Source organism: Limanda limanda, chromosome 1 (genome assembly GCF_963576545.1).
Source record: "Limanda limanda chromosome 1, fLimLim1.1, whole genome shotgun sequence".
Classification (NCBI taxonomy): domain Eukaryota; kingdom Metazoa; phylum Chordata; class Actinopteri; order Pleuronectiformes; family Pleuronectidae; genus Limanda; species Limanda limanda.
Window position 1 is genome coordinate 3,262,120 of NC_083636.1, and position 10,728 is coordinate 3,272,847.

At 45.6% G+C, this 10,728-nt stretch overlaps 2 protein-coding genes across 2 annotated transcripts; one reads left to right on the plus strand and one right to left on the minus strand.

Annotated features, from left to right (window-relative positions):
• Positions 1-1,197: 1,197 nt before the first annotated feature.
• On the plus strand, positions 1,198-3,563 carry nim1kb (NIM1 serine/threonine protein kinase). Its single transcript, XM_061079770.1, has 3 exons — positions 1,198-1,471; positions 1,592-1,860; positions 2,802-3,563. The coding sequence occupies exons 1-3, from the start codon at positions 1,198-1,200 to the stop codon at positions 3,561-3,563; spliced, it is 1,305 nt and encodes a 434-aa protein (XP_060935753.1).
• A 3,182-nt stretch (positions 3,564-6,745) lies between these two features.
• On the minus strand, positions 6,746-7,634 carry gadd45gb.1 (growth arrest and DNA-damage-inducible, gamma b, tandem duplicate 1). The gene is made up of 3 exons (XM_061075815.1): positions 7,492-7,634; positions 7,166-7,373; positions 6,746-7,044 (listed from the first exon to the last, which is right to left on the minus strand). The coding sequence occupies exons 1-3, from the start codon at positions 7,632-7,634 to the stop codon at positions 6,916-6,918; spliced, it is 480 nt and encodes a 159-aa protein (XP_060931798.1). The 3' UTR covers positions 6,746-6,915.
• Positions 7,635-10,728: the final 3,094 nt, after the last annotated feature.

Consider the following 10,728-nt stretch of genomic DNA (forward strand, 5'->3'; position numbering starts at 1 on the left):
TCCTCAGTGAGGAGGAGAGGGTGAAAGACAGAGAGAGGTGAGCGGCTGAGAGTGACGCCAGGGAAGCTCGTCCAGGCTGTTCACTCGACTGTTAGCGTGCCCCCTCCACTCCGCTGTTCCCACCGGTGCACCGAGGAGGAACAGCAGCGATGGCAGCCGTCGGCTCAGTGGGATGAGATCGAGTCAGACCTCAGCATGGGTGAAGAAGAGTAACTGTTGAGGCTCCTGTTGGGCCCAAAGAAGCATGTTTCCTCCTCAGCTCGGCTGCTTGTGATGGACGCCATGGACTTGTTTTGATGCAGAGCAACAACTTGGGAACTTGGTAAGAAGATGAGCACCTTGTCTTTTACATTAGGTTTATATTATGTCCAATTTCTTTGGTCTTATTGCAGCAATTTCCACTTGCAGGTCTGCAGGGAACACCAGGTATTAACATGTGGGTTCTGTGATCTGATCTGGGTTTCATGTGTCAGAATCAGAATCAGAAGGTATTTATTGCCAAGTAGGTTTACACCTACCTGGAATTTGCTCTGGTTATTGGTGCATACAATGAACATAGAAACATAAAAACACAATAAATACACCACACATAATAAAAACAATAATAATAAATAAAAAAACAATATATATTTACTCACTATTTACTTCTTATTTACTCACTTTTTCTAATATTTATACAAGGCAGCATTTATTTAGACATAAACATATCTATATAAAAATATATAAAAGACAAAAGATATAAAAAGTAAAGTAAAAAGTGAAATTCAAAATGCAAAAAGCAAAACAGTGAACAGTGTCAAATTGCAATATGCGATGTAATACAGTATAATATATAATAAAATATAATATATGTGTTAATGTCCACATTCTTAAAGCCGGGTGAACGAAATTTCTGAAAAATGTCTGAATCCTGCAGCTCTAGAGAGAGAGAGAGAGAGAGAGAGAGAGAGAGAGAGAGAGAGAGAGAGAGAGAGAGAGAGAGAGAGAGAGAGAATTCAGGGCCGTTCATTTGTAATCGGATCACAAAAACCACATGTTGATGCCAGGTGTGTAAGGGGCCGATTATTTATTTAATTTGTCGACCTTGAGGGATGAGACATAGAAAAAGTCGTATTTAGAGCTCGTTCATGTGTCTGTTAGTATTGTTTATGTTTTGAGACATGTATCCTGTCTGTGAATCTCCAGCCTGCTACAGAGATGCATGGAGGCCAGTACCAGGTGGCGAGCCCCAAGTTCCACCACTGCCAGTACAGCCTGACAGACAGCTCCTTCGCAGAGTCCGAGGATGAGGAGGCCGAGACCCCCCCGCCACGCACCCCCCTGCAGAAGCTCACCACGGACATGTGCAAGGACAAGAAGACCATCAAGGAGCTGACCATAGGCCGCAGGGTGGGCTTCTACAAGGTCCGGGGGGAGATCGGGTGCGGGACCTTCTCCAGGGTCAAGATGGCGTTCCACGCTCTGGCTAAAGGTAAAACAACGATCCACCTGTTCATCACACCTGTAGGAGTCACATGACTTTAGCCTGTGATCCTTTCCTTCTGCAACCACATGGTAATAAGACCTCCTTGTCCTCATCTTCATCTCGTAGACAAAGTGGCCCTGAAGGTCCTGGATAAGACGCGTCTGGACGCTCAGGCCCAGCGGCTGCTCTCCAAGGAGATCAGCAGCATGGAGTTCCTGCAGCACCCCAACGTGGTGCGTCTGTACGAGGTGGTGGAGACGCCCAGCCGCCTGTACCTGGTGCTGGAGTACGCAGGAGGAGGAGACCTCCACAACAAGATCTGCAACGAGGGGAAATGTATCGACAACACCAGCAAGATCATCTTCGCCCAGATCCTCTCTGCCATCAAATACATGGTTAGCAGTTCTGACTAGGGTTGCAAAATTCCGGGAATATTCAAAGTTGGAAACTTTCCATGGGAATTAACGGGAATTAACGGGAATATACGGGAATATACGGGAATTAATGGGAATAAACTGGAAATGTTGTGTGTAATTTATACTAACTGTATTTACCTTGTCATATACAGACATAAATATAAACATTTTGTTTTGTCATAGGCTGATTTGAGCCCTGAGGAAACTTTGGGCACTTGACTATATGCTTCTGCATCGTTGTGGCATTCTTAACAAAGGTCTTTGCACAGTATTTGCAAATGTACACAGCCTTTCCTTCTACATTGGATGAGGTGAAATGTCTCCACACATGAGAGAGTGCACGTGGCATTGTTCTGTAGAATAAGATGAGAAAAAAGTTTGTAAAAAAACGCTAATGCAATGCCAGAGATATAAATAGTTAGCCAAACAATTGGAATCGTCTGTAAACATGTTTTACAATTGATGGATAAATGAATGGAAATAGGCTAGATGAACAGATGAACAATCCTCAATCAGCATGCTCATATATTTTCCCCAGTAATATCATGGAAACTTACCTGACTAGTCCTGCACACTACAGCAGGCCTCAGTAGCCCTGCTGTAGAGTGAAGCATGCTGGGAGTTATCTGTGCATGTGATGGAAGAATGCACAGTGGAGGGTTGAAACTCAACGTGCAGAGTTTTGAATGATGTTTTTATTGCTCAGCGTTTAATTTGCGTGTTTTGTTTTTTTTTTCAAAATTCCCGAGCTTAACTTCCCGGAAAGTTTCCGTATAGTTTCCGGAAATTTACCGGAGAGTTTCCGCCCCTTTGCAACACTAGTTCTGACAAACCAAATCCAAACAAAGCTCACAGATCATCTACGGTCTCAGATCTGTTCAATACTAAGACATACTAAATCCTGTGTTTTCTCTCTGCAGCACGACATCAACATCATCCACCGAGACCTGAAGGCCGAGAACGTTCTGTTCACCACCAGCAGCTGCGTGAAGGTGGCCGACTTCGGGTTCAGCACGCGGGTTTCAAACCGCTCCGACGCCCTGGACACCTTCTGTGGCTCGCCGCCCTACGCTGCCCCGGAGCTCTTCAAGGACGAGTCCTACCTGGGCCCTCCGGTGGACGTGTGGGCCATGGGGGTCCTGCTGTTCTTCATGGTGACCGGCACCATGCCGTTCCGCGCCGAAACCATGGGCAAGCTGCGGCGCTGCATCATCGCCGGGGCCTTCACCCTCCCGCCCTGGGTGGCCGGGCCCTGCCAGAAGCTCATCAAGGGCATCCTGAAGCGAGCCCCTGAAGACCGCTACGCCGTGGACCAGATGCTGGGCTGTGATTGGCTGCTGCCCGTGGAGTTCCCCTGGTCGCTGGTGCGCCAGGAGCCGGTGAGTTCCCTGCAGAGCTTTCTGGGCTCGGAGTACGGCGACCTGGAGGAGGAGGCGGAGGAGGAGATCAGGAGCTCGCTGGAGGAGCTCGGCTTCACCTCCGTGCATCCGAGGAGCTGTCGGCCCACGGACAGCCGCAGCCCAGTCACCGGGGTTTACCGGATCCTGCTGCACCGAGCACAGAAGCGCCGGGGCTGCGACTGCCCCCCCGTGGTGCGAGGCATGGTGAGGGACCCGAAGAGGGAGGGGCTGGGGGCCTACAGGAGCCTCAGACACACCTCCAAGCTCTGCGTGCTGTCATAGCAACGGCTAGAGAAACTCTTTTGATACAGATTCTTTTATACCAACAAGTTCACATGGGGACTTTTTTTTTAAATATTATATATATTGTTTATATTCATTGTGTAAGAGACTGTGTAGTTTTTACCGTCAAATCCTTTTGTATAAAAGTTGTCTTTCTTCTTCCAGTCTGTGAAAGTGCCTGATGACATGAAAACGTCTGTACAAAATGTTCTTCTTATACATTTTCTGGCAAAAGCAACACTGTACATTTTGTAATTCTATCATTTTAAAGTGATTTAAAACTTTTTATGGCTTGTGATCCCTTCAAAATAAAGCCAAGCTGCTGGAAACCTCTCAGGTTCAGCGTCTGAGTCGTCTGCAGTTTCACTAAAGACTGATTTTACTTTTCAGGCCTAACGAGGTCGAAAGAATCAGAAGATTAAAAAATTATAAGTAAATCTGGGTCCTGACCCTGAGGTTGAGAATGTTTTCTAAAGAGCTTTTCCAGATTTGATAAGTGCTCTAACGTTTTTGCAAGTCACATACGTGCATTCACCTGCAGCACTTTCTCTATGTGGCCCGAGGACTCTTTGACACGGGGATCGAAGGAACCAGGGATTGAACCGTTGACCCTCTGATTAGTGGCTGACCCGCTCTCCCCTCTGAGCCGCAGAGATCTGGCTTTTCACCACGTCATTCTTCTTTCATTCTTATTTCAGGGAACAAAACTGGCTTCATGGAGTCGTCTGATGACTTGTTCAGGTTCCTGCAGCCGTGCAGACTTTACACTGATAGGAAACAAAAAAACAACAAGATATGTTCATTGTCTTTAATGCATAAACCCTTTCATGCAAAATATTATGTGTGTGCAAGTGCATTTTGTGCACCTTACCTTTTGTTCACGCAGGGTTTTGGAAATTGTGCAGATGACAAAGGAAAAGAGAAAACTTGGACCAAATGAAACCAATTGAAACCCATTGAAACCGTGCAGACTTTACAGTGATATGAAACAAAAAACAACAAGTCATCTCTATTGTCTTTAATGCATAAACTCTTTCATGCAAAATATAACATTTGTGCACATGCATTTTGTGCATCTTTACTTGTGTGCACGCAGGGTTTTGGAAATTGTGCAGATGACAAAGGAAAAGAGAAAACGTACACCAATTGAAACCGTGCAGACTTTACACTGATATGAAACAAAAAACAACAAGTTAGGTTCATTGTCTTTAATGCATAAACACTTTCATGCAAAATATAACATTTGTGCACATGCATTTTGTGCATCTTTCCTTGTGTGCACGCAGGGTTTTGGAAAATGTGCAGAAGACAAAGGAAAAGAGAAAACTTGGACCCATTGAAACCCATTGAAACCGTGCAGACTTTACACTGATATGAACCAAAAAACAACAAGTTATGTTCGTTGTCTTTAATGCATAAACTCTTTCATGCAAAATATTATATTTGTGCACGTGCATTTTGTGCATCTTTCCTTGTGTGCACGCAGGGTTTTGGAAATTGTGACAAAGGAAAAGAGAAAACTTGGACCCAGTGAAACCAGTTGTGTGAGTTTGAAAAGACTCGTTTAGTCTCTGAAAGGAGAATTAATGTGTTGAAAGGCTGATGTGTGTGTGTGTGTGTGTGTGTGTGTGTGTGTGTGTGTGTGTGACGCAGGTTTTCATTGTTGAGCTACAGAGCAGCTGCTGATGCTGACCGCCCCCCCCCCCCCTCTCTGTGGCCTGTTTACCAAAGTTTCACCAAGTGCCTGCCAGCAAACAATAGTCCCGACAGCAGCTGGCAGGACACCAGATGATACTCGGACCCTCCACAACCGGCCCAAACCAGTCAGACCCAGGCCCGGGTGCCCCCCCCAGGCACTGGAGACCCACGGACACCTCCTCCCGGCCCTGGTCCCCCCCCCCCAGCGGCAGATGGCGTGGCTGCGGAGACATCTGCAGCCCGGACAAAGGCCTCTCTGTGCGGACCGCTGGAGCTGACAGGCCCGGAGCGGAGCCATTGTGATCCGCTCCATACATATGCAAATGAGCTGTGGGGGGGCGGGAGAGGGCGGGGCTTCATTCGGTGAGCAGATGACAGCCGCGCGCGCGTGAAACTTCATCCAATCACACAACTCCCTGATGACGCGTGTTGTTCAGGAGAGAAAGTAAATAAACACATAACGACCGAGAATATGATTTGTTGTTTTTTTTATTCATCATTTCACACAAACTTGTAACAACTTGTGTTCACAATATTAAATTAGTTTCCAGCAAGAGGAGCAGATTCTTCTGTTTCTCTAACATGAAGCATTCATGACATCATCTTGTACATTTACTTTAATTCATCCATTTTCCAAAGTGAAACCTTAAGAGAAAAGACATTGTATTCTTGTTTTTTATGTTTATCTTTTTTTAAATCATTGTTAAAAAATCTAAAGTGAAACCTTTAGATGCTTTTCCCCAGAAACTTTTTTTTTAATAAATATTTTTTTGTCATTGTTTAATTTTCTAAAGTAAAAACCTTTAGATCCGTTTTTCATAATTCTTTTTTTTAGAATATTTTCATGTCATCGTTAAATTTCTAAAGTGAAACCTTTAGATGCTTTTCCCAAAAACTTTTTTTATAATATTTTTTTTAAATCATTGTTAAATTCTCTAAAGTAAAAACCTTTAGATCCTTTTTTTAAAGACTTTTTTTTTTAGAATATTTCCATGTTATCGTTACATTTCTAAAGTGAAACCTTTAGATGCATTTCCCCAAAAACTTTTTTTATAATATATTTTTTTAAATCATTGTTAAATTTTCTAAAGTAAAAACCTTTAGATCCTTTTCCCAAGACTTTTTTAAAATAGGATTTTCATGTCATCGTTAAATTTCTAAAGTGAAACCTTTAGAGAATTAAGACCATTCTGGAAAGTGGGAAACATTTGCGCTGATTGCAGCTGATGTCGTGCTGCTCAGCGAAGAGGACGCTTCTAAAAAAGTCTCTTTTTCAAAAGGCCTCTTCCTCCGCACCGCTTCTTCTCCTGCTGCGCATGCGTGTCAACGTGCGACGTTTGCTCTGTGGAACCACAGGACGCAGAACTCGCTTCTCCTTCCTCTCCAAACCTCATCCGCACAAAGAATGAGGGTCGCGAGTCGCCTCTTGTGGCATGCCCGACCTCGTTCACATAAAGAAGGAGAGTCATCTGGGCATGGACGGGACAAGAGGCGACGGGTCACGGGGGCCCCTCCGCGGGGCCGGCGCCGTGCTGCCTGGACGGGAATCCTCCTCAGGAGTATCCAGGGATGAGCAGAAACAGGGTCATCCTCATCGGGATGAGTATTTCAGATAAGAAGCTTCACAGCCTGTGAGCAGGAGAGCAGCCGGAGCTCAGCGGCCGGGGAGGCTGACCTCCGGGAGGCGGACCTCCGGGACCCAGTCGTTCAGCCGCCGGCTCTCCTCACAGAACAGGTGCAGCTTCTCCAGAGCAGGGTCCTCCCAGGAGCCCTCAGCCGGGTTCTGTTCACACAGGAGGAGGAAGAGGAGGGTTAGTGTCAGATGTCTCACACACACACATACACACACATGTGGAGCAGAGGAGTGAAGGAGGAGGAGGATGGATGGAGGTCAGGGTACATACCGTGATGAGGACGCAGTGCGCGTCTTCCAGCTGCTCCGCCTTGTCTCCAACCAGCTCGGCCAGGCGCTGCACGTCGCTCACACGCACGATGCTGATGTCGTTGTCGAAGCAGAAGGACTGGATGAGGGTGAAGTGGATCTGCAGAGCGATGTCACACTCGAACTGCTCGTCCGTGGCCAGCACGCAGAAGGACACGCTGTCCGGGTCTCTGTGGAAACACAAGGAGGAAGAGAAGCTCGTCAGATTTCATCCAAAAACACAAACAATAAAGAACCAGAATCTGCAGAATAATGAACTTTCTCTCTCCAGCTGAGTCTCATACTTACAGGTTCATGACTTTAGCGCACTCGTACACGCCCACGGTGAGGGACTGGTTGTCCTTGGCCGACAGCAGCACCTCCTCCAGGGCCTGGCCGGTGCACGGGGCCCGGGCAGCGGGTTTCTGGATCAGAACCTCCTCGAGAGTCATGATGATGAAGAGGAGGATGAAGTTTATTCCGCACAGGGAGATAGAAGTTCAGAGAGAGATGGATCTGAGAGCTGAGAGTCTGCAGGAGAGGAGTGAGTGAGTGGGAGAGCGGCTGCCTCCCTCTCTTTATACCCTGCAGCTCGTGCGGAGCAGTGAAAGCGCTGCCTCCTGATTGGCTGAGAGGCTGAATGGTGTATTGGTATGATAATGCCATTGTCACACTCCGGCTCGTGGCAGATTGATGGGGGTCATCGTGCCACTCACCCCCCCTCCCGACCCCCCCCCCCCCCTCTGAGCGCACGCATGCAGCCTGCTGGCCTCAACACTAAAAATAACTTCTTACAAAAACAAAACAAGTTCGTGCACTTTGCAAGAACTTTAACGCAAATGACTCAGAAACACAACTGGGGAATCTACACGCAAAACTGCACGTTTGAAAACAAGTGTGTTTATCTGCAGGTTTATAAAGAAACACAAAAGTGTCTTTACATTTCATATGCACGTTTATCATGAACCACAAAAGTGCAAACATGCCAATTTGTTGGACCACAACAAAGTTTAGAAACAAATAAACAAACTTCCATTCATGATTCTTGCATTTCAGACTTTAAGGACCTTACACGTAAAACTACATGTTTAAAATCAAGTGTGTTTATCTGCAGGTTTATAAAGAAACACACAAGTCTTTGCACGTTGCACATGCACATGTATGATGAACTACAAAAGTGCAAACATGCCAATTTTTTGGACCACAACAAAGTTTAGAGACAAATAAACAAACTTCCATTCATGATTCTTGCATTTCAGACTTTAAGGACCATACACGTAAAACTGCACGTTGCAATCAAGTGTGTTTATCTGCAGGTTTATTTAGAAACACAAAAGTCTCTTTACGTTGCACATGCACATGTATGATGAACTACAAAAGTGCAAACATGCCAATTTTTTGGACCACAACAAAGTTTAGAGACAAATAAACAAACTTCCAGTGATGATTCTTGCATTTCAGACTTTAAGAACATTATTTTAGCAACAACATGGAGAAAGTGGGAAGCCTGCAGCACCCCCTCTCCCCTCCACACACACACACACACACACACACACACACACACACACACACACACAGACACACACACACCCCTCCTCCCCGAGCAGCAGGGAGAAAGGCAGGTGGATGATGCCATCTGTGGACTCGAGGAGGACTGGGCCATAAAACGACCTCCATTGTGCGCACAGAAGCTTCTATTATCACGCGCTCCTCCATACATATGCAAATGAGCAGCGCGTGCCAGAACGCTGTGCGCGCGCGTACCACGTGCTCATCAGCTGTCCAGAACACCCCCCCACCCCACCCCCCCACCCCCCCCCCACTGCTCCTCCGGTTCTTATTTATTTACTCTGGGGACTTCAGGGGCCACACGAGCTGAACTCTGCACGACAACTTGTCAACTTTTGTTTTGTTTTTTTTTGTCTGAGATTCGCTTCAGAAATTCAACAAATGCTTTCCTGCCACTTTCTGCTATTTTCCAAATCGTGGAGAAGCTTTTACGCGTGGATCGTTTCCACTCATCGAGCACGTTCACCCCCAGTAGTGTGTGTGTATTTGTTTGGTATTCAGTGGAATGAGTTTACGTGAAGCTGTAAATAAACAATTTCTGCACAACTTTCCGTTGAATCCCAATCACTTTACGCACAACCAAACTTTTACGCACAAGTAATTTTCTCTCATGAAGCAATCTGTCACCAGTCTAACATGTGCATGTGTTTTTATTTAGTATTAACTTTAGTATTATGTGCTTATTTGCAGCTTTTTATAAACCCACAGTGTTTTTCTGACAACTTTCCTCCTGGTTCACTTTTACGCTCAACCCAACTTTTACGCACGCCTCATGTCCACTCATGAATTAATCTGTCACAAGTATAACATGTGCATGTGCTTTTATGCATAATCAAGTTTAATATAATGTGTTTATTTGCAGCTTTTTTATGAACCCACAGTGTTTTTCTGGAGACTTTCCTCCTGGTTCACTTTTACGCACAACCCAACTTTTACGCACGCGTAATTTCCACTCATGAAGAAATCTATCACCAACATAACGCGTGCATGTCATTTTATGTATATTTAAGTTTAGTATAATGTGTTTATTTGCAGCTTTTTTATAAACCCATAGTGTTTTTCTGGCCACTTTCCTCCTGGTCACTTTTACGCACAACCAACCCACACTTTTACGCACGCGTCTCTTCCAGTGACGTAGCAGTTTCTGTCCAGCAGCTCGTGCTTATCTGCTTATTCTTTAGCTTCGTGATAATCCGACACACACCAGGTCAGGCCTGCTGCCACAGGAGGGGGGGGGGGCGTGCAGGAGACACAGGTTGGCGGTGATTGATTCAGCGCTATTGTTCCACGGGAGGGTCGAACGGCAGATGGAGGACTGAAGCTATGAAGGGAGGGACCTCACCCCCCCCATCTCTCCTAAACCCAGGTCAACCCCGACCCCAGGGTGCGACGCTCCTTTGTCCACACGTCTCCACATCCGCCAGCCTGTTGTCTGAGTTTTGATTAAATTTGAATGGCAAAGAGGAGAAATTATGATTCTAAACTTTCTTATCTGCAGACTCGCGCCGGCGGCAGATCCACATCACTCTCAGTTGGAGATGTAAACACGTGTATGGAAACACAACGTGTGTGTGTGTTTTTAGTTTTCTTATCTGCTCGCTTGTTGCAGCAACACACTCATTTCAGAGGAGGAGGAGGAGGAGGAGGAGGAGGAGGAGGAGGAGGAGGAGGAGGAGGAGGAGGAGGAGGAGGAGGAGGAGGAGGAGGAGGAGGAGGAGGTGATGGATCCAGCTGATAGATAGATAGATAGATAGATAGATAGATAGATAGATAGATAGATAGATAGATAGATAGATAGATAGATAGATAGATAGATAGATAGATAGATAGATAGATAGATAGATAGATAGATAGATAGATAGATAGATAGATAGATAGATAGATAGATAGATAGATAGATAGATAGATAGATAGATAGATAGATAGATAGATAGATAGATAGATAGATAGATAGATAGATAGATTACTTTATTCATC

What these genes read in the sequence shown, in the direction of transcription:
- nim1kb (XM_061079770.1), top strand. Translation starts at nt 1,198, where the DNA reads ATGCATGGAGGCCAGTACCAGGTGGCGAGCCCCAAGTTCCACCACTGC. An exon ending in GTTCCACGCTCTGGCTAAAG is followed by an intron (nt 1,472 to 1,591) that starts GTAAAACAACGA and finishes TTCATCTCGTAG; the next exon opens with ACAAAGTGGCCCTGAAGGTC. An exon ending in TCTCTGCCATCAAATACATG is followed by an intron (nt 1,861 to 2,801) that starts GTTAGCAGTTCT and finishes TTCTCTCTGCAG; the next exon opens with CACGACATCAACATCATCCA.
- gadd45gb.1 (XM_061075815.1), bottom strand. Translation starts at nt 7,634, where the DNA reads ATGACTCTCGAGGAGGTTCTGATCCAGAAACCCGCTGCCCGGGCCCCG. An exon ending in TGCGCTAAAGTCATGAACCT is followed by an intron (nt 7,374 to 7,491) that starts GTAAGTATGAGA and finishes GTGTTTCCACAG; the next exon opens with AGACCCGGACAGCGTGTCCT. An exon ending in CGCACTGCGTCCTCATCACG is followed by an intron (nt 7,045 to 7,165) that starts GTATGTACCCTG and finishes CTGTGTGAACAG; the next exon opens with AACCCGGCTGAGGGCTCCTG.